Source organism: Giraffa tippelskirchi, chromosome 2 (assembly GCF_054371585.1).
Source record: "Giraffa tippelskirchi isolate mGirTip1 chromosome 2, T2T-mGirTip1v1.2.pri, whole genome shotgun sequence".
Taxonomy (NCBI): domain Eukaryota; kingdom Metazoa; phylum Chordata; class Mammalia; order Artiodactyla; family Giraffidae; genus Giraffa; species Giraffa tippelskirchi.
The window spans coordinates 140,457,832-140,481,538 of NC_137276.1; the positions used below are offsets into that span (position 1 = coordinate 140,457,832).

General features: G+C 39.3%; 1 protein-coding gene and 1 long non-coding RNA gene across 20 annotated transcripts in view; one reads left to right on the plus strand and one right to left on the minus strand.

Moving 5' to 3' along the window:
* Window positions 1-23,707, minus strand: part of PLD1 (phospholipase D1) — a 214,146-nt gene that overhangs the window by 41,844 nt on the left and 148,595 nt on the right. For all 18 annotated transcript variants that reach the window (XR_014077081.1, XR_014077080.1, XM_081570924.1 and 15 more), the window contains 2 exons: window positions 19,464-19,574; window positions 13,405-13,493 (listed from right to left, as the gene is read on the minus strand). Coding sequence is in view for 16 of the 18 variants with exons in the window: in XM_081570924.1 (XP_081427050.1) it covers window positions 13,405-13,493; window positions 19,464-19,574 (200 nt within the window). In the remaining 2 variants the exon portion in view is untranslated. The remainder of the gene's footprint in view (window positions 1-13,404; window positions 13,494-19,463; window positions 19,575-23,707) is intronic.
* The window catches only part of LOC145538612 (uncharacterized), a 36,746-nt gene that overhangs the window by 4,282 nt on the left and 8,757 nt on the right, over window positions 1-23,707 (plus strand). The gene's annotated exons all lie outside the window — the stretch shown is intronic.

A 23,707-nucleotide genomic window follows, 5' to 3' on the forward strand; every position in this document is an offset into this window, starting at 1 on the left:
TAGATGGACTTTTGTTGGCAAAGTAATGTCTCTGCTTTTAAATATGCTATCTAGGTTGGCCATAACCTTCCTTCCAAGGAGTAAGTGTCTTTTAATTTCATGGCTGCAATCACCATCAGCAGTGATTTTGGAGCCCAAAAAAATAATGTCTGACACTGTTTCCACTGTTTCCCCATCTATTTCCCATGAAGTGATGGGACCAGATGCCATGATCTTAGTTTTCCGAACGTTGAGCTTTAAGCCAACTTTTTCACTCTCCTCTTTCACCTTCATCAAGAGGCTCTTCAGTTCTTCTTCACTTTCTGCCATAAGGGTGGTGTCATCCACATATCTGAGGTTATTGATATTTCTCCCAGCCATCTTGATTCCAGCTTGTGTTTCTTCCAGCACAGCGTTTCTCATGATGTACTCTGCATATAAGTTAAATAAGCAGGATGACAATATACAGCCTTGACGGACTCCTTTTCCTATTTGGAACCAGTCTGTTGTTCCATGTCCAGTTCTAACCGTTGCTTCCTGACCTGCATACAGGTTTCTCAAGAGACAGGTCAGATGGTCTGCTATTCCCATCTCTTTCAGAATTTTCCACAGTTTATTGTGATCCACCCAGTCAAAGGCTTTGGCATAGTCAATAAAGCAGAAATAGATGTTTTTCTGGTACTCTCTTGCTTTTTCGATGATCCAGCGGATATTGGCAATTTGATCTCTGGTTCCTCTGCCTTTTCTAAAACCAGCTTGAACATCTGGAAGTTCACGGTTCACTGTTACATGTAGAGACCACATTTGGTTTATCTTGTCATCTGTAGGTGGGCGCTTGTGATATTTCCAGCTTTTGGTTATCATGAATAATGTTGCAGTGGATTTGTTATTGTTGTTGTTCAGTCACTAAGTTGTGTCTGACTCTTTGCAACCTTGTGAACTGCAGCATGTCAGGCTTCCCTTTCCTTCACTATCTCCCAGAGTTTGCTCAAACTCCTGTCCATTGTGTCGATGTTGCCATACAACCACCTCATCCTCTGTCACTTGCTTCTCCTGCCCTCAATCTTTCCCAGCATCTGGGTCTTTATCAATGAGTCAGCTTTTCACATCAAGTGGCCAAAGTATTGAAGCTTCAGCTTTAGCATCAGTCCTTCCAGGGAACATTCAGGATTGATTTTCTTTAGGATTGACTAGTTTGTTGTCCAAGGAACTTGCTGTCCAAGGAACTCTTGAGAGTCTTCTCCAGCATTGCAATTTGAAAGCATCAGTTCTTCAGTGCTCAGCAGGGAATGTGGGCATATAATATTTGAGTCCCTGTTTTCATTTATTTTATATACCTAGGAATGGTGTTACTGAGTCAGATAGTTATTCTATGTTTAGCTTTTTGAGGAATCACCAAATAAATTACATTTTTGAATGGATAACATATGCTCACAGAACAAGTCTTCAGAAGTGGAAGATTATACAATGAAAAAACTCCTTTTTCACTCCTTTGTCTCTAGCCCTCATTTCCCCTCCCTAAGGGCAATTCACATTACCTTTCATGTTCTTTCAGAAATAGTCTATGAACTTATAAACATATATACATATTCTTTCCTTCTACACAAATGTTAGAATACTGTAAACACTTTTCTGAATTAAAAAAAATAATTTATCAGTGTATCCTGGAAATTCTTTGATATCTGCACTTAGAGAGATGCCCATTTTTAAAAACAAAATGACAGTATTCCAAATCCATGCCATAATATTTAAACCAGTTCTCTTTTGGTGGGCATTGAATCATTTCAAATTTTTTGCTACTCCAGAATTCCAAAATACCTATTTTGCTATGTGTGCTAATGCACATAAGTTGTTTCTCACATTGGTTAGAAAAATCTCAGAAGTAATATTTTTGGTCTTGAATACCAAGTATTTGTTATTCTGTTTGTAAAAGATAGTTCCCTTGCATCCTTGTATTTTTTTAAAAGCAAAGATGACTTCAAAATGTAGACATTTGGAAATGTCCTATAAAAATCTTCTATCTTTAAACAAAACATTCTTGAAGAGTCAGTTTGTAGAAATCAGACTATTCACATTTTCTTGTTCTTGGGACTCTGTTAGTTCTATATCAATGTCTTTGCTTTTTTCCTTTTTTCAATGTAGCAGTTTTTGAATTTCCTTAATGATGAAATTTTTAAATTGTGTTCAGGATATTAGCAGAAATGACTTAGATTTTCACTGCCATAAAAAACAAAGGGATCTGGAATTTTAAACCATAAAATTGTTGCTAAGTTTAAGTCAATGAAGAGAAAATTTTATGCACTAGCATGTCCAGTCTCCCTTCTTGATCCAGTCCCTAGAAAACAATGGTTCCCGGCTGCTAAGAATTCTAACCTCTTCTGAAACATCCTCACAATGTTGAGGTGGTGAAATGACAGCAGTTGATGTAGGGCAAGAACCTGAGCCCCTACCGTGCAGAATTATTTATGATTTTAAAAGCAAAAGAAGAGCTAGTGGGCACCAGGTCATCATGCAGGTGATCACTTTATCCACTTTAGTTCAGAACAATTTTATAAAATTCCATTCTCAGGCTTTTTGTTAAAATAAATTTTTCTTTCAAAACTCACTAAGTCTCACAGCAGTGTTATGTATAATAGCTAGAAATTGGAAATAAACGTCCAATAATGGGGAGATGGTTAACTAAGTTATGTTATATCCGCTCATGGATATAACTTCTTACAGCCACAAAACGACCACTGTGATGGCTTCCTAGCAAAGTACTTCTGGTAGTGTGTGAAAATGGCCCTAATGCAAAGCTGCGATCTCAAGGCAATCACAGATGTGGCAGACAGATACTATTAACTTTTTTTTAAAAATAAATTCATTCATTTTAGTTGGGGGCTAATTACTTTACAATATTGTAGTGGTTTTTGCCATACATTGACATGAATCAGCCATGGGTTTACATGTGTTCCCCATCCTGAACCCCCCTCCCACCTCCCTCCCCAACCCATCCCTCTGGGTCATCCCATTGCCCCAGCCCTGAGCATTTGTCTCATGCATTTTTCTCCTTTAATGTGTTTACCTCCCCCTCAGCAACTGGAGATATGAAGGAGGCCTTGCTCTAGGATGACGCTCTCACTGAGCAGTCAGGGCACAAAGATATCAGCTTCTTAGATTTAAGGAACTCGGTAGAGATCCTTTGAGCTGAGGCCGGAGTTTTAAAGAAATAAGAGTGATAAAGAAAATGTGGTACATATATACAATAGAATATTACTCAGCCATTAAAAGGAATGAAATTGGGTCCTTTGTAGAGACATGGATGGTGGATGGACCTAGAGACTGTCATATAGAGTGAAGTAAGCCAGAAAGGGAAAAACAAATACTGTATATTAATGCATATATGTGGAATCTGAAAAAAATGGTGCGATCATTTTTACAAAGCAGAAATAGAGACACAGACCTAGAGAACAAAGGTATGGACACCAAGGGGTAAAGGATGGCAATAGGATGAATTGGGAGATTGAGATTGACATATATACAGTATTGATACTATGCATGCATGCTAAGTCACTTCAGTCATGTCTGATTCTTTGTAATCCCCACGGACTGTAGCCCTCCAGACTCCTCTGTTCATGGGATTCTCCAGGCAAGAATACTGGAGTGGTCAGGGGGATCTCCCTGACCCAGGGATTGAACCCACGTCTCTTATATTTCTTGCATCGACAGGAGGGTTCTTTACCACTAGTGCTGGTCCAATGTAGAAAATAGATAGTTAGAACTTACTGTATAGCACGGGGAACTCTACTCAATGCTCTGTGGAGACCTAAACGGGAAGGAAATCCATAAAAGGGGGGATCTATGTATATGTATAGCTGATTCACCTTGTCGTACAGTAGAAACTAACACAGCATTGTAAAGCAACTATACTCCAAAAAAATAAAAGTAAAATAAAATAAAGAAATGAGTGAGACTCAGGGCAGGGACCCTGTCCTTTTTCCTCAAGTAGAATTCCCTGGAGAACAGGACAGGCCCTATTCGCTCTCAAACATGGATATGGAGCCACGAGGATCTGAGCCTTGCTTCCAGGGAACACTCAGAAATGATTATCAGCCTACAGGATGTGGAAGCAATAGAAGAGAAAGGACAGAAAGGCAGGTTTGAAAGGAGAAAGCTGAGGCCCCCCAGGCTACAGTAAGCAGATGCCAGAACAGGCTTGAGCCAGATCAATACTGAGCGCTAGGAGCCCTTTCCCAAAGTCCCAGGGCCCCGAGTCTATACCATGGATGTGGGAGAGGAGGAAAGACCAGGGAGCATCCTAACAGACTGAATATGGAGCAGAGATAACCACAAATCATTGAATTTGGTCACATTTATCAGGAAGTAACTAAACTAATTTTCCTTCTATTGTGTGGAAGTAAAACTTGAGACAGAACTCCAAGTCAGTTATAGGAAAAGGAAATAAATTACAATTCAGAAAATATGTCTATATATGAATACGGACCAAAAAGAAAATAGGAAAATAAAAAGCAAATTGTCGAGGTGGTGAGAATGTGGGATCTTTAGTAGTTTTAATTCTTGTGATTGCTGAAATGCTGCCTGTCCCTTTAAAAGCAGAGTCCTAATCCAAGCAGTGGCTTTCCTCAGACATCCCTCCTTGCTCTCCTCTCAGGCAGAATCCCCTGCTCCTTCCCCTCCCCCTCAGCATGGCACAGTCAGAAGAGGGGTCTTCTGCTCAGAGTAGGGTCTCAGGATCTATAAGAGGGCCTCAGAGGAGCTCATTGTGCTTCTCTTGTGACGAGACACTTCATTTTTTGAGAATTTGAGATTTATAATCATATTTCACTGCCGTAATCATCAAGAGCTGATATAAATCCTCTCACTGTTGTAGATTTTGCAGCAGTGAATGTTGCCTGGAATAATAATTGTGGTCGGGGCTTTGTGTTTCTTTATGGGGAGCACTGTACTCTACAGTGGTATCAGTTATGGGAGAATTGGTCTGTAGCTTCTCTGTGGTTTGGGACATGGCCCATTTTATTTTGTGTTTGGCAAATCTTTTCAAATGCAGTAAACCTTTCTGGACTTCAAGTTCTTTCATCTGTAAATGAAGGAGTTGGTGAAAATTATTGCTAGTCCACTAGAAATGCTGGTTCTATTTAGCATGACTTTGCATATTATATGTGAGACTTTTATAGATAGGACATTGCCTACTGTGTGTGCGCACACACATACTTTTTTCCATTGATTATTTTTTGAAAATGGCCAGCTTTTAAAAAAGAATTTATTTTCATTTATTATTTATGGCTGTGCTGGCTCTTCGTTGCTGCTTGTGGGTGGGCTTTCTCTAACTGCAGAGAGCAGGGGTTACTCTGTAGTTGCTCTGTGTGGGCTTTCTCATTGCAGTGGCTTCTGTTGTGGAGCACAGGATCTAGGCACGTGGGCTTCAGTAGTTGTGGTGCATGGACTTAGTTGCTCCATGATACGTGGGGTTTTACCAGACCAGGGATCGAACCTGTGTCCCCTGCATTGGCAGACAGTTGTTTTTTTTTTAACCATTGAGCCACCAGGGAAGCCCCTAAAATGGCAAACTTTTAAATGTAAGAATGTTCAGGGTTAGTCCAGCATGTGTAACTTAGACTTCAGTCTAGGCTTGATAACCTTCAGCAGGCACTTCCCTCAGTTAAAGAAGAAGTCCCAAATAAGACTCTGCAAAATCTCTTATGAAACTACACTGCAGCCCAGTCATTTTCATTCTCATTTTAAAAAAAGAATCTTTCCTTTCTTTCCTCTCTCTGCCAAGGCACGTGCTCAAACTAAAAATGATTGCTGGCCTCTGCCCAATATTAACCTTTACTCTATCTGCTGAGATACCATTTATCTAATTTTTGGAATCAAATAAGAGCAACTAAATGATCTAAATCCAAACTTCTCCTGCCACATTCTGTCATCTCTGCCTTAATGCAACCTCTTCTCCATGAATTTTACACAATTTGGAAGTTATCCCACAAGATAAAATGTGAAACCAGCCATGGGCATACTTAAACTTTGTATTTTTCTGTTTTATTGTAACTGCAGCTTAAATTTCTTTAAGACAGTGATTTTGAAATATACCCAACGTGTTCTTTCAGCTTGGTACGCAAATTATAGGATATGGTAATTATAGGATGTAGATTTTTCTTTAAACCTAAGAAATTTTTATCTATCAAGCAATTACTTAAAAAAAAAAAAGAAAATATTTATCTGATTAAAAAAAAATTAAGGTAAAGTATCTCTCCTAGATTTCTGGGAGAAATGAGAACATTTCCTCTTCCCCTGGAATGAGCAAAGTTTTGCAGTCGAGCTACAATGGTACAAGGTAAAGAGCACAAGTTGAAGTCTTAAAGACATGATCTGAGCCCCAGTTACACTCATCAATAGCTGTATGATGTAGGCAAGTTACCATAATCACTCTTGGCCTCAGCTGCCTCATCTACAGAATGGAAATCATTTGCATCCATTTCATGTGAGAACTGATGAGAGAATTAAATAAAGGAATGCATAAAAAGCATGTTGGATGTGGAATGACTCAAAAGTGATTTGATAACATTATTAATCAATCAACAACCAGTGATTTAAATTAGCTTGTACACCTTCAAATGCCTAAAGTTAAAACAAAGCAAAACTGAACTCACATTATGTTTCGGAATACATTTTATTTTATATTTGGGAGGAAGGTGTAATCCAATCAATAATGAGAAATCCAAAAATTTATTCCTATGAGAAGTCAGCTATAGATTTCTGGCAGGACACCTCTAGACAGTGTTTCAATCGTGTGCCTCTACTTGTCACAAAATGAAGAAGAACCAGTTACAGGGAACCAAAGTAAGTTGTCCTTATCCAGCAATAGTCATCTAATAATTTAAAATGGGGCACATTCAATATCCCTTTAAGAAAACACTTGTTTCTAACATAAATATTAATTTCTAAATAATTGATAGAAATTAATAGCATTAGTTTCTACATAGTTTCTAAATAGTTGAACCAGTCAACCCTAAAGGAAATCAACCCTGAGTATTCATTGGAAGGATGCTGAAGTTGAAGCTCCAGTACTTTGGCCCCCTAATGTAGAGAGCTGACTCATTGGAAAAGACCCCGAGGCTGGGAAAGATTGAAGAAAGGAGGATAAGGGGATGACAGAGGATGAGATGACTGGATGGCATCACTGACTCAATGGACATGAGTTTGAGCAAACTCCAGGAGATAGTGAAGGACAGGGAAGCCTGGTGTTCTGCAGTCCGTGGGACTGCAAAGAGTTGGACACAACTTTAGTGACTGAACAACAACAATAAATAGTTGATTTGAGAATTGTGGTTCATTATCCCTGCTCAACTTTAGTGTGAGCTAGCACATTTCCAGATGATGAATATCCTGGAAATAACATAGTAATTTCTTAGATGAGCTGGTCCTTGACAGTTTTCAAATTGCTTTCACATCTATTCATATGGGTTAGGTAGAGCAGATATTATTATTCTCCTTGTTGGTGAAAAAATGGAGTGCCCAGAAAGGCACAAATGATAGATTCGAAAGGTCATATGCCTGTAGACAACAGAGCTGGGAAGAACCCAGATCTCCAGACATCTGGTTCCCAATTACTTTCAGATTCTCCAGAGGAGATTCCTGTTTGGCCATCACTCATAGCCAAACAGTACATATCATCTGGCATTATTCTACAGTTGTAGGAAGCATAAAGAGTTTGAGCAATTTTCAAAACTATGTATTTTCCAATGCAGTTTAATATTAAAATACATATGCATTTAAATCAACTTCCTAGTTCACTGCATGTGTCAACCTCGTGGTGATAACAGTGCAAAATGCACTGTTTCAGTTACAAATTTTTTACCAGGGCAGCAAAATCATGCATGTAAAGGTTCCATAAGCAAAAATGGTTTCATCCTCAGAAACCACCCACGTGTGGCACACAGTGTTTTATGTTTTCTAATTGGATCAATTGGTTATACTCTGTCTTTTGGCTTATTCAGACATGGTACAAAGCGTCAGTGTTAGGCTGTGGATTATGATTTCTTCTCCCTGATCTCTAGCCCTGTTTGAGTTGACAAAGACAGGCTTCTAGCTGGTTGAGAGCTGGTCACACCTCCAGGACAGTTTTGGTTTTTAGAGCAGACCTTTTGTTTTCTGCAGAGATTCCGACAGCTATTTTTGGTTCCGCACGGGTGAACAATATTCTGAGGCTCTAGGTTATGAATCAGAACCTGGAGGCTTGGCCTGGTTCTGTAAAGAATTATGGATGCTGAGAAGGAACCAGGAAAAAGTAAGTGGATGAGAGAACTCATTATAGGAACTGGTGTGGGGCTGCCAGGGCTGGTAGAAAAACAAAGGCTCAGCCTTTGTTGAGAGAAGTTGGCAATTTAAAGACTCCGATCTCTCTAGGGTGGGAGGGCTCTGGAAGACAGCCTGTGTTCCTTGGTCAGGCCGGCCGAATGCTGATTGCTGTTTCCCTCCATCTGCTTTGTGCTGTATTCTATTCTTTCTCCAACAGCCAAAATTATACTTGTTGCTAGGCGCGTGACCCTGGCAGGGCAGTTTTGAGACTGAGAAGAGTGGAAGGAAGAGAGAGGGATAAGCTTGGGGATGGCCCGTGATGGCACTCAGTGAGAAGGAAGCTGCCTGCAGTCTCCTTTTACCTTTTGCCTAAGAATACAAGCTCACAGGTTTGAAATTATTCCATAAAAATATATTTTATGATTTGGAATTAACACAGGAGATGAACAATAATGTGGAGACACAGAGAAGGGGGAAAATGTGAAATATGATTCCAAGATACGTATGTGTGCCCACTGGAAGTCTGAGTGAGTGATACACATACCACTTTGAAATGTGACTGTCAAAGCAAGTGGGACTATTGTGAGATCAAAGTGAAATGACACACAGTGACTTTGAAATTTGATGATCGCGTTTCCCAGTTTCTACAGAATGAGCTTGAAATGGCCCATCTTTAATGTGCTCTGTGAACTCCTAGGCATGAGATAAAATCTGCAACAGATGCTACCTTGCCAGGCTCTCTAACCATGGATCCCAGGGCCACCGGGAAATGTTCCATCAGAATATATCTTAAAGTTCTTTCTAACTCTAAAAAGTGCTGTAATTTTAGAAGAAGTACATATTTCAAAAGACAAATTAATATGCTAAGGAAAAATATCCTTTCAGGTTCCGAACAGTTAAAAACAAATCTTAGAGATACTTATTAAACCATATACTATAGGAAACTATTAACTGGGATGAGCGAAGCTGAGACTCATCCTACTCTCCTGATTAGCTGATCACTGCTCCAAAATTCATGATTCACTGCTCAGCCCAATGAGCTCATTTGTCAACTAAATGTATTTTTGTGACTTATTTCAATTTCATGAAAAAATTATTTTTCTTTTTTGCTCAATGTGCTTTAGAGACCAAGAGGGCACTCCTGCATCAATAAAATGTAACAGTTGACAGAAATATAATGCAGTTTTGTAAATGAGACATAAATTGTCCCCTAAAATTGGGAGACTGAAAAGGATGCAAGGAATCTCTGTGTGTGTGTGTGTATGTTTAACTGTAAACAGACTGTTTTTAAGTTATCTCAGAAACAGTCTTATGGTGACTTTCTTAATAAAAGCATTTGAGAAGGCAAAGAATAAAGGTCATCTGTAAAAACACAGACTGTCATTAATATTTATAGCCATATATCCTGTTCTAGGGGCTTCCCAGGTGGCGCTGGTGGTAAAGAGCCTGCTTGACAATGCAGGAGACTTTAGAGACACAGGTCCAATCCCTGAGACTCGAAGATCCCCTGGAGGAGGGCACGGCAACTCACCCCAGTATCTTGCCTGAAGAATCCCATGGACAGAGGAGCCTGGAAGGCTATGGTCCGTAGGGTTGCAAAGAGTTGAACACGACTGAACCAAGTTAGCATGCATGCATGCATGCTGTTCTAGATAAGTACTACCTCATCTTGGCTGTGCCCTGAAGTTACTTGTAAACATTTATAAAATAAAAGTGCCTGGGTTTCCCTTCAGCAAATTCTGATCCAGTAAGGCTGGAGTGGAGCCAAGCCCTCTGTGTTTTCGTGAAATGGTGATTGTGATGCCTGGGAACGGGTCCTGCAGGATGGGTGAGTCTTGTGCCGCACTCCCCAGAGGCCCTCACTGTGGGCTCAAGACAGCCATTCCCTCAGCTGCTGAGAGTGCTGGCTGCTGCCCCTCACCACTCATGCACAGTGGTCCTTCTCAGGAACTGACCTCCAGAGGCCAAAGGAGCCTGCCTCACTCAAGGTCATACCCATTTCCCAGAGTCGGCCTACATCCAATGACTGGTCAATGGGAGGACAGGATTATAAAGGCCCAAACTGCTTGCCTCAGTGAGGAGCAACCCTGAAGTGGTCTGGAATCCTGTCAATGAATGGGAGATACAGGTGGCACAGTGGTAAAGAATCTGCCTGCCAGTGCTGGAGATGCAAGAGACCCCTGTTGGATCCCTGGATTGGGAAGATCCCCTGGAGTAGGAAATGGCAACCCACTCCATATTCTTGCCCGGTAAATCCCATGGACAGAGGAGCCTAGTGGGCTACAGTCCACGGGATTGTAGAGTTGGACATGAGTGGGCACGGAGCCAAGCTGCCAAGCTGCTATGGGATACAGTTGGTCCGAAGTCCAAACACTTGACCTCAAAGCTGTTTTTGCCTTCTGCTGTTAGTGTCCCAGACGAGGCACATCACCTCTTTCATCTCAGTTTTAACTTTAAAAATGGGGCAAAGAAAAACATACATATTGCAATCCCCGACCAATCACTAAAAAATGAAAAGGTATTAAATGCAAATAAAGGCATCAAACAGAAAAAATAAAAATGTACAGCAACAATAATAACAACAACAAAACTATGTGATCTACTTTCAAGAGTAGTTGTGAAAATTCAATAAGAGTCTGTAGATAGAAATTGTGAATCATATAAAATGCTGTGAGCTTCCCTGGTGGCTCAGTGGTAAAGAATCTGCCTGCTAATGTTGGAGACACAGACCTAGTCCCTGATCCAGAAAGATCCCATATACCCTGGAGCAACTAAGCCCATGCATCGGAACTATCAAGCCTGTGCTCTAGAGCCTGGGACCCGCAGCTAATGAGACCTTGTGCCACAATGAGAAGCCCATGCACTGCAACTAGAGAGCAGCCCCCACACGCCGCAACTAGAGAAAAGTCCATACAGCAACGAAGACCCAGCACAGTCATAAATAAATAAATGAATATTTAAAAAGTGCTGATTGGCACTATTGCCAATGCACTATTGCACTGAATGGCAATATTTAAAAGTTGCCATTATAAATTGTTCTTAGGTCTAAAAAGCCCCACATATTTATATGTGAAAAAAGATATTAAAGTACTAGCTGACACTGGAAGTCAAAAAATGGTTTAAGCTCCAAATGTATATGTACTTAACACTCTCCACTGTATATGTTCAATGAATTGAAACAATAAAATGTAATGATTTTCTTGGGCTTCTCTGGTGGCTTAGCCGGTAAAGAATCTGCCTGCAATGCAGGAGACCTGGGTTCCATCCCTGGATCAGGAAGATCCCCTGGAAAAGGGAATAGCAATCCACTCCAGGTTTCCTGCCTGGGAAATCCCATGGACAGAGGAACCTGGTGGGCTACAGTACATGGGGTTGAAAACAGTCGGACATGACTGAGTGATGAAACCACAACCAGTGATTTTCTTTATTTTGCTGTTCCTATACAGAGCTAAAATCAGTCATAAAAAGAACTAGTCCCACATGTCAAGACAATTCAGCAGGGAAAAAATAGACTTTTCAACAAATGCTGCTTGAACAACTGTATATTCCACATACAAAAGAACAAAGTTAAATCTCTATCTCACAGTATATATAAAAAGTAACTCAAAATTAATCAAGTCCTAAATATAAGAGCTGAAACTATAACATTCTCAGAGGGGAACAGGCATAAATCTTCATGATTTTGGACCAGACAGTGGTTTTCCAGCTATGAAGCCAAAGTATAAGCAATAAAGGGAAATGAAGATAATGAACTTCATCAGAATTTAAAACTTTTGTGTTTCAAAGGACAGTATCAAGAAAGTAAAAAAGAAAACACACTGAATGGAAGAAAATATTTGCAAATCATAAATCTGATTTGTATGCAGAATATATAAAGAACTCTTACAACTGAATAATAAAAAGACAACCTAATTTAAAAATGGACAATGATAATATACAAATGGCCAATAAACAAAAAAATACTCAGTCTTATCAGTCACCAGGAAAATTCAAATAAAAACTACATGAGATGCCATTTTACATCTACTAGTAGCAGCAGGATAAGTATAGTCAAAAAGAGAGATAATTGTAACTGTTAGTAATGATACAGAAAAATTGGAAACCTCATATACTATGGGAATGTAAAATAGTGTTGCCACTTTTGAAAACATTCTGACAGTTCCTTAAAATGTTAAACATAGAGTTACCATATGACCCAGCAACGCTACCCCTAAAGTAAAGAAAACATGTCTGCACATAAAAACCAGTACAGAATATTTATAATAGCCAAGAAGTAGAGACAAACCAAGTATCTACCAACTGATGAATGGGTAAGTCCTTTTATATGACACATATACAGATAATGGGATATTACCTGGCAATAAAAATAAATGAAATACTGATACATTTTATAACAAAGATGAGCCTTGAGAACATTTAGCTAAGTGAAAGAAGCAAGTCACAAAAGGCCACATATTGTATAATTCCATTTACATGTGGCATTTCAATGCCAAGACCAGGCAAATCTACAGAGAAAGAAAGTAGATCAGTGGTTGCCAGGGGCTAAGAAAAGATAGAATAGGCAGTAACTGCTAATACGTATGGATTTTCATTCTGGAGTGATGAAAATGTTTATAAAATTGATTCAGAGATAGTTGCACATAATCCTGTGAGTACACTAAAAATGCCTGGATCGTCCACTTTTGGTGCATTGTATGGTATGTGAATTATATCTTAAGAAGAGTGTTATTAAAGAAAACAATCACATGAGCTGAAAAAGACAGAGGGTAACAAGAATTTAAATATAACCCATGGGAAAATGTTTTGACTATTTTGCTTTGATTTTTAAGTGAACACAACTCACTGTCTGCCTTTAAATAAATCAAATCACAAGTCTAATGTGTGGGAAAGAGACTGGCTAGGAGAAAATGACTGCTCTGGGAGCATTCAGAGTCCCTCAAAAACAGACTCAAAAATTCTCAGCAACTGACGCAGATTTAAGGACTCAATAACCTACTGCTAGCTGAACAAAAGTCATGTCTGCTAGGAAAAGACTGTATTTTAAAAATGGGCTTTCAAAAGTCATTTCAGCAGTAAATGCAAGAACATCTGCAGTAACAACTTCTACCAAAATGCTAAAAAGCTTACCTGTGAGCTTTAAGTATCCTCTGAGCAATGGCATCACCAATCTTGTTGAACACAACTCTGTCATCAGCACAGCTTATGAAAAACTGGTTCTATGCAAAATAAATAAGATAATTATATAATAAATTTCTATCTTAGAAGTATGCACGTAAGGAAAATGTGGTACATAGTAAAAAAATTACACTGATATTTAAAAAAAATGTTTCCCTGAGCAGATATGTTCTGATCCTGAAAATGACACTGGGAATAACTGAGATGAGAATAACTATATAAAGTCATATGAGAATAACTATATAAGAAGTCTCATCTCACTCTGGGTCTCATGCAGTGCTAAACAGTATCACTTATATCATCTTCCATTTTGTTACCACTTCCAGTTCTTCTAAAGTATTGGGCTTCTCTGGGTCCCAGATAGTTTGAATCTAATCATAAGGCAAACCATTCCACATCACAGTAATCCAAGTCTGTGTCCCAACCAGTGATGCTCAAGAAGCTGAAGTCGAATGGTTCTATGAAGACTACAAGACCTAGAACTAACACCAAAAAAAGATGTCCTGTTCATCATAGGGAGTTGGAATGCAAAAGTAGGAAGTCAAGAGATATCTGGAGTAACAGTTAAGTTTGGCCTTGGAGTTCAAAATAAAGCAGGGCAAAGGCTAACAGAGTTTTGCCAAGAGAATGCACTGGTCATAGCAAACACCCTCTTCCAACGACACCAGAGATGACTCTACACATGGACATCACCAGATAGTCAATACTGAAATCAGATTGATTATATTCTTTGTAGCCAAAGATGAAGAAGCTCTATATAGTCAGCAAAAAAGACCTGGAGCTGACTGTCGCTCAGATCATGAGCTTTTTATTGCAAAATTCAGGCTTAAATTGAAGAAAGTAGGGAAAATCACTAGACCATTCAGGTATGATCTAAATCAAATCCCAAATCCCTTATGATTAGACAGCAGAGGTGGTGAATAGATTCAAGGGATTAGATCTGGTAGACAGAATACCTGAAGAACTATAGATGGAGGTTCATAACACTGTACAGGAGGTGGTGACCAAAGCCATCCTCAAGAGAAAGAAATGCAAAAAGGCAGAATGGTTCTCTGAGGAGGCCTTACAAATAGCTGAGAAGAAAAGAGAAGCGAAAGGCAAAGGAGAAAGAGAAAGATATATCCAACTGAATGCAGAGTTCCGGAGAACAGCAAGGAGAGAAAAAAGGCTTCTTAAGTGAACAATGCAAAGAAATACAGGAAAATAATAGAATGGAAAGACTAGAGATCTCTTCAAGAAAATTGGAGATACCAAGGGAACATTTCAGGCAAAGATAGGCACAATAAATGACAGAAACAGCAAGGACCTAACAGAAGCAGAAGAGATTATAAAGAGGTGGGAAGAATACACAGAAGAACTAATAAAAAAGGTCTTAATGACCCAGATAACCGTGATGGTGTGGTCACACCTACAGCCAGACATCCTGGAGTACAAAATCAAGTGGGCATTAGGAAACACTACTATGAACAAAACTGGTAGAGGTGATGGAATTCCAGCTGAGATATTTCAAATCCTAAAAGATGATGCTGAGAAAGTGCTCAAGAAGCCAGCAAATTTGGAAAACTCAACAGTGGCCACAGGACTGGGAAAGGTCAGTTCTCATTCTAATCCCAAAGAAAGGCAATGCCAAAGTCTGTTCAAGCTACCATAAAATTGGGCTCATTTCACATGCTAGCAAGGTAATGCTCAACTCCTTCAAGCTAGGCTTCAACAGTACATGAGCCAAGAACTCCCAGATGTACACAGTGGATTTCAAAAAGGCAAAAGAACCACAGACCAAATTGCCAATATCCATTGGATTATAGATAACGCAAGGGAATTCCAGAAAAATACCTACTTTGGCTTCATTGACTATGCTAAAGCCTTTGACTGTGTGGATCACAACAAACTGAAAAATTCTCGAAGAGATGGGTATACCAGACCACCTTACCTATCTCCTGAGAAACCTGTATGCAGGTCAAAAAGCAACAGTTAGAACTGGATATGGAACAATGGACTGGTTCAAAATTGGGAAATGAGTAGGTCAAGGCTGTATATTGTCACCCTGCTTATTTAACTTGTATGCAGAGTACATCATTCAAAATGCCTGGCTGGAAGACTCACAAGCTGGAATCAAGATTGTTGGGAGAAACATCAACGACCTTAGATATGCAAATTTGTTGTTGTTGTTGTTTTTCAGTCACTAAGTCTTGTCCAACTCTTTGCGACCCCATGGGGACTGCAGCATGTCAGGTTTCCCTGTCCTTCACCATCTCCTGGTGTTTGCTCAAACTCATTTCATTGATGCCATCCAACCATCTCATCCTCTGTTGCACCATTCTCTAGAGGATACCACTCTAATGTCAGAAAGCAAAGGCGAACTAAGAGCCTCTTGATGAGGATGAGGGAGAAAAGTAAAAAACCTGGCTTGAAACAACATTCAGAAAACTAAGATCATGACATTCAGTCCCATCACTTCATGGCAAATAGATGGGGAAAAAGTGGAAACACTGATAGATTTTTTCTTGGGCTCCAAAATCACTGCAAATGGTGACTGCAGCCATGAAATTAAAAGACGTTTGTTCCTTGGAAGAAAAGCTGTGAGAAACTTAGAGAGAGTATTAAAAAGCAGAGATATCACCTTGCCAAAAAAGGTCTGTCTAGTCAAAGCTATGGTTTTTCCAATAGTCACATGCAAATGTGAGAGTTGGACCATAAAGAAGGCTGAGCACCAAAGAATTGATGATTTCGAACTGGGTGCTGGACAAGATTCTTGAGAGTCCCTTGGACAGCAAAGTAATCAAACTAGTCAATCCTAAAGGAAATCAACCCTGAATATTCATTGGAAGGTCTAATGCTGAATGTGAAGCTCCAATACTTTGGCTACCTGATGCAAAGAGCCGACTTATTGGAAAAGATCCTAATGCTGGGAAAGATTGATGGCAGGAGGAGAAGGGGGCAACAGAGGATGAGATGGTTGGATGGTATCACTGACTCAATGGACATGAGTTTGAGCAAACTCTAGGTGATAGTGAAGGACAGGGAAGCCTGGTATGCTGCAGTCCATGGGGTCACAAAGAGTCAGACACAACTTAGTGACTGAATAACAGCAACATATCATCTTAGCCAAGTAGAAAGCTAAACAATTGTGTAATTGTGCAAATTCCTTGTAGATTATGTTCTTAGAATGGTAGGAACATTCTGAACTTAATAGGGAAATCAGGTTTTCCAGACACACTGTGTAGATGCTTATGATTAAAAATCCTATATTGGCAAACATTCTATCTCATGCTAAGTTTACTTTCTCAACAGGGTAGATGGCAGAATCCTGGTTTAATTTTCTCCACTATTTCCTATTATCTGCTTTGGCCTTATCACATTTGTTTAGGTCTCTTACTATTCCTGAACTTCTATTTTAAGTAGTTATAAATCTCTCTTGCAAGTATGTTGTACTATATAAATCAATCAATAAGATGGAAGGAGAAATATTTTTCTTTCTTTTTGCTTTGAGTACTTCTGCTTATAAATTCATGCATCATTATTTAAAACTGTTACTAAAAAATACCAGATACAAGATTATTATTATAATGGTATAAAAGATTTAGCTGCTACATAAAGGATTGTTGAAAATTAGGTACAAATATTATGAATATTACATATTCTATTTACTACACAAATTATTTTAACACATCTGTAATTTATAAGTATAATTATCACAGAGTAACCTCTGCTAATCATCTTAAGATAAAGTGTTAAACAGGCAATAACTCAAAATAGGATTATCACCCTTTGGCCACATTATCATTTTTACTATTGCACAAGCTTTTAAACTTCAGTGCATAAATCTGTTAACAGCTTCCAAAAGACAAACTTGGAAGTCTTTGCTCAAAGACTCATTTGATAATATGTTTCCCCTTTAGGGCAGGAAACAATCAAAATCTCAGGGGCTACCAAACCATGTTTGTTCTTCTGAATTCCTATCACAGAGAAGCTTGGCATTCCTCAGCAGCTGTAACACACGCTCACGTCCTTCAACTTCTCCTTTTTTGGATACAGGAGGGTGAATGCCAACCACTTACTTTGGCTACAGGCATTTCAACCAAGTTTATGTCCATAGCCATGTGCACCCACATGGCATTACTGACCTTGTTTACTGCCATGGTAACATTACAAAGAAAAGCGGATTTAATCTATGAAAAAGAGACAAAGCAAAAGGATGCAGGGCAACGGATGAACTAGCTATTAACGTCTTGCATTATTATTGAACAATTGTTAAAATTAGAATACTAACAGTATTAGTTTTATTAAACTCTAGACTTTATTCAGATCTTACTAATTTTTCCACTAGTGTCCATTTGCTGTTGTATGATCCCATCCAGGATACCACACTAAATGTAGCCTGCTAATATTTTTAATCATCCTTCTCTTTCTCTAGGCCTATGAAATAAATTAAGCTCCAATTCTTTCCCACTTGTCTTTAATGAACTGTCACTTCACGGAGAAGGCAATGGCAACCCACTCCAGTACTCTTGCCTAGCAAATCTCATGGATGGAGGAGCCATGTGGGCTGCAGTCCATGGGGTCGCTAAGAGTCGAACACGACGGAGCTACTTCACTTACACTTTTCACTTTCATGCATTGGAGAAGGAAATGGCAAGCCACTCCAGTGTTCTTGCCTGGAGAATCCCAGGGACGGGGGAGCCTGGTGGGCTGCCGTCTATGGGATCACACAGAGTCGGACACGACTGAAGCGACTTAGCAGCAGCAGCAGCAGCACTTCATGGAAGGGAAGGGCTAAGACTCAAGGAGAAGGAAAGTGGGGCTAGAATGTTTTTCCTCAGCAACCCCATCTCTTTACTGAATTTGTTACAATATTGCTTCTGTTTTGTGTTTTGGTTCTCTGGCCTTGAGGGCATGTGAGGTCTTAGCTCCCCAACCACGGATGGAACCCATACCTCCTGCATTGGAAAGCGAAGTCTTAACCACTGGACTGCCAGGGAAGTCCCTCACCACACATATTTTAAAATTCAGTGGGAAAGAAAAGACTAAAATAAAGAGAATAGATGTGCTCTGAGCTATTTTCCCGTGGTCACGACTTGTTATTTTTAAAGGCTATTCCAAGTGTTCGGAGCTGGCTTCAGATCTACTTTGAAGTACGATTAAGGTTCCCAAACTAGTACCTGCAGAGTTTCTCCTAGTCTCTACACACAGACTCTGGGATCTGAAAAAGCTTTATAATAAATAGTAGTTGACACGGAATTGAAGAAGGTGGTACCTGCCCTTAATATTCTTACTTCTCCCTTTTCCATGTTCCTTTTCCTGCCTCTCCCTGCTCCAACATTCCCGAACCATGGCATCCAATAGTCTCTATGTTAACCGGTTAATGGCTTAACATGCATGTGCTCTCCTGAAGCAGCACACGCCTCATACTTACACCCTCCAACTCAAGCCAGATCAAAACTTACATCTCCATGGTGGGATATTTCTGGCTAATAACATTATAAATGGGTACATTCTGATGATAAGGAATTGGGGGATTTCTATTAGAGTTCCAAGTTAATGAAAATGCAGAGTGAATGTCAGGTATGCCAGGGAAGGCAAAACTTCAGGTGACCTCTTCACATCTTAACATGCACTCATTAATGAAGCAAGTCCTGAGTGGGGAGCCTGCTCTCTCTGTGTGATATTACAGGAAGGCAGATTGTCATACCAATTTAATGAGCAAGACTTACTTCTAGGGATTTCCCTGGTGGTCCAGAAGCTAAGAATCCACCTTGCGATACTGGGAATGCAAGTCCCATCTCTGGTCGGGCAAATAAGGTCCCACATACCGTGGAGCAAGTGAGCCTGTGGGCTGCAACTTATGAGCCCAGACATTCTGGAGCCTGTGTGCCACAACTACAGAGCTTGCATGTCACAACTAGAGATGTGCCACAACAAAAAGATACCTCATCATACAACCAAGGTCCCACATGCCACAACTAAGACCCAATTCAGCCAAATAAATAAATAAATGTTTCAAAAAGACTTACCTCTATATAGATATAGTGCTTGCTGTTCTCTATCACATAGATGTAAGCAGCATGGATGGATTCTTCATGGTACTTGATACCAGCAGACCAATCAGCAGCAGAGCGGAGTAACTATAAGGCAGCAATCAGAAATGAGCAAATGTGAGACAATGGAGATGATACCAGAGGAGTTAATACAATGAAGTCCACCTTTTCTCTTCCAAACAGCTAATTGATTACAGTGGCTTGTGTGACATGTGTGCACTGAGGGAGAGAAGGTGGATAGGGAACTGGTCCTTAGATATAATCCACAATAAAGAAGCCCGGCTGGAAATCCAGTCCTAAAAATATGCTCTTCCACCCAGGATTATTTTCATTCATGACTGGAAATCAGGAGGTTGTGGTTTCTAAATAGAGCATTTCAGAAGCACTTTCTTTTGGTGGCTGTAAGTAGGGTGACTATTTGTACTCTTCATTCCATGATGGCCCCACAATTATACCAGAATCCTGGTGTATTACTAACACTTTTACTCTCAAAAGTGTCCTGCTTTGAATCATATGATATGGTCACCTAGCTCTGACTTGATAATGTGATTACTCTTTTCCCTCAAATATACACTGTTCAGAACTGCTGTTGTTCATTTGCTAAGTCATGTCCAACTCTTTGCCACCCCATGGACTGCAGCACACCAGGCTTCCCTGTCCTTCGTCGTCTCCTGGACTTTGCTTAAACTCATGTCCATTGAGTCGGTGATGCCATCCAACTATCTCATCCTCTGTTACCCCTTTCTCCTTCTGTCCTCAGTCTTTCCCAGCATCAGGTTGTTTCCTAATCTTTTCCAATGAGTCAGCTCTTCACATCAGGTGGCCAAAGTATTGTAGCTTCAGCTTCAGCATCAGTCGTTCCAATGAATATTCCTAAAGGGTTGATTTCTTTTAGGATTGACTGTTTTGATCTCCTTGCTTTTCAGGGGAGTCCCAAGAGTATTCTCCAGTACCATAGTTCAAAAGCATCAATTCTTTGGCACTCAGCCTTCTTTATGGTTCAACTCTCATATTTGTACATGACTACTGGAAAAACCATAGCTTTGACTATACAGATCTTTGTTGGCAAATTTCAGAAGAACACATTCTACAACACAAATAGATTCATTTAGACATTTAACCTTGATTCTGATTTGATTTTAATTAACTGTCTGATCCTTGATGTGTCACTTCAACTATCAAGTTTCTCATTCATACTGCCTCCCTCTCTTCAGACACTCACCTGCTCCCACTTGGATTACAACAAGAGCTTCCAGCTCAGACACCTAGTATATGGTAAATACATGGATGCACAGTGAGACTGCCTGGGTTCAAAGTTTAGCTCAACCACCTAGTGGCTTTCATCTTGGTCAAGTTCCTTAACCTCTTTATGCCTCAGATTTGTTCTATAAAACTGAGTATCCACTTTGCAAGGATATAAGAGGATTCAAAGAATTACTGTGCAGTTTGCAGAAGGAGGCTGAGCACCTAGTAAGTGGTACATAACTGTTTGTTGTTATTAATGAGAACCTTACAGGATGTGTTTGAGCTGTAGCAGATCATTTCATAGATGCTTCTGACTATAGCTATGCCACAGTCTGGCCACATGGAAGGCTTTTTCAACACCAAGAATCCATTGGTTGTAATTTTTTTCAGCATTCTAACCAGTGTTTCAGTATATAGTTGGGCATATAGTAGGTACTCAATAAATACTTATTACTTGACTTTCCTTAAGCAATGGAATGTTATCATAGAAGTATCACTACAAAAATATATTCATTAATCCTGATTTGAAATGAGTACTGAAACTGTTCCTCATGAGGTCAACTGAAATTAAAAATAAAAGAATAGTTCATACTTATTAGAAATTTATAAAATGATCCAATACAAAATCAGTTTTATGTGCATTACAAAAAAAAGGTCTGGTAAAATTCTTGCTTTAATCACTAACTTTAAAAATTGCACATACCGATATAAGACTACTGAAATCCAAAGCTAATACTTACTAAAACTGATTGTGCCATGCTCAGAATACTATTTCTTTATTCATTATGAAGTACTTATTATAATATAGCTCCCCCAAAAGCATTTTATTTAATGTTATCTGATAAGTATGTGCAATGAAATTAGAAAATTTAACTATGAACAAGAATAGTCAAATATCTCAGGAGGAAACTTACAAGGAAAACTTAGATAAATATAATGCACACTGGGAAAGTATCTTGATTCACATAATCTTCAGGGAACTGCATTACTGTTCTTCAGCATATATAACAAAGGTTAAAAAAAATAGAGATTTCAATTCTTTGTCCACTCAAATTTATGTTGAATTTTGTCGCTAAGGCGCATGGCTCTGAAAATGCAGGTCATCTTGAGCAGATTCTTTGGCCACACATCCTGATACAATTCTATATTACTTTGTCAACACTGTATAAAACTGCAGAGTGTACTGGAAAGGTAGGAACACTTGAGATCTGCACTACTGCTCCGCACTTACTAGCTCTTTCACCTTGAACAAGTCATTTTAATATCATGGAGGCTTGATTTCCTCTTTTGAACACTTGAGATTGCTCTGTCTGTCCCTGTTTTTCTGTCTCTCATACACACACACCTGCCCACCCACACACTCCCATACAGAGCTGCTGTAAAGAAAAAGAAAAAACGGCATGATAAATACAAAGCATTGTTATACAGCACTCAGTAGATATTTGATATATGGTAGATCTACCTTTCTAAAGGCTTCCCTGGTGGCTTAGATGGTAAAGAATCTGCCTGCAATACGGGAGACCTGGGTTCGATCCCTGGATTGGGAAGATCCCCTGGAGAAAGGAATGGCAATCCATTGCAGTATTCTTGCCTGGGAAATCCCATGGACAGAAGAACCTGGCAGGCTATAGTCCATGGGCTCGCAAAGACTCAGACATGACTGAGCGACTAACACATACACACACAAACACACACACCATCCTAACATGTTATGAGCAAAGTTTATATACTACCCTTGGTGGTGATGTCCTAGTCTTGCCTTCATATCCAAACACCTTACACTTTCTTTACTTTCTCAGTTTCAAAACTTGCTCCTTCAAAGATTTAATAAACTTATTCACATAAGATATAAATCAGGAGTGTCGAGCAAGGGTCAACTCAAAGGTCAAGTCTAATTGATTCCAAGTGGCTTCCTGGACAGCTGTGTTGAAAAGTGGATTCTTGAACCTAGGCACATGGGGGAAGAAATCTGGGTTAATGGCGAATGGCGGCCAGGAGGGAAAGCATGAAGGTCACATATCTGCCATCTTTGCTATGAAGGATAACGGTAAGTGTTTTCCTTTCTAGAAGCAGTTAAATGTTTATAATAAGTATATTTGTAAGCCAAAAGAAGACCATTTTGTCATTAGCCTGTGGGAGAGCATAAATAAAGTAGAGGGAAGCCCCATCCCTGATGCCTATAAAACCATACAAGGTAGATGGTTACCTACACCCTAAGGAAGTTTAGCATTATGTGTCTTGTTGTCTGAATCCAAATCTGTATCATTTTCTCAAAATGAAAACTCATTTAACTTAAAAAAGTCATCATTTTTGGTTAAACTTGAACATAGCCTTCAAGTAATACAGAAAAAAATTACTTGAGACTATTACTCATTCATTATGATTTTGATTAGCTAAAATCTGTTTATCACCACAGATAATTAAAAATATGAATTTCTCTTTTACCACTAAACCAGGGGCCCTAAGTACAAATCAACTCAACTGCTTTAAATGATTGATCATCTAGAAAATTTGTAAACAAATCTAGCAAGAAAGCCAAAGACATTTTGATTGACTTACTTTTGTTTTAAATTTAAGATTTACTCACTTCTTTTCTTAACTGACCTGACCAACTTGTCTTAACATTTCTGTTTCAAACCAATGTAACTGAGACAAACCTCAAACTCCCCCTCACATACACAGAAATGTGGCTTATCTTACTGCCCCAAGAATATTGAGATTCATATCTAACCCATGCTTTTCACATCTCAAGTTTGACTACACGATTGTAAAGTACACGTATGCCCTTTTTAAAGGACATATTTCTAATTCTGTGCTTTAGCCTCAAGATTGTAACTAGAACCAGTCATTTTCCTTTGTACTGTGTCCTGTTTTTTGACTTAAAGGATAACCTTCTCTTTAACCATAAGCTCTAATCCCCTTACATGTAGTGGGCCCAAGCTGAATATGTGGATTAAAATGCAGAAATCTCTTTT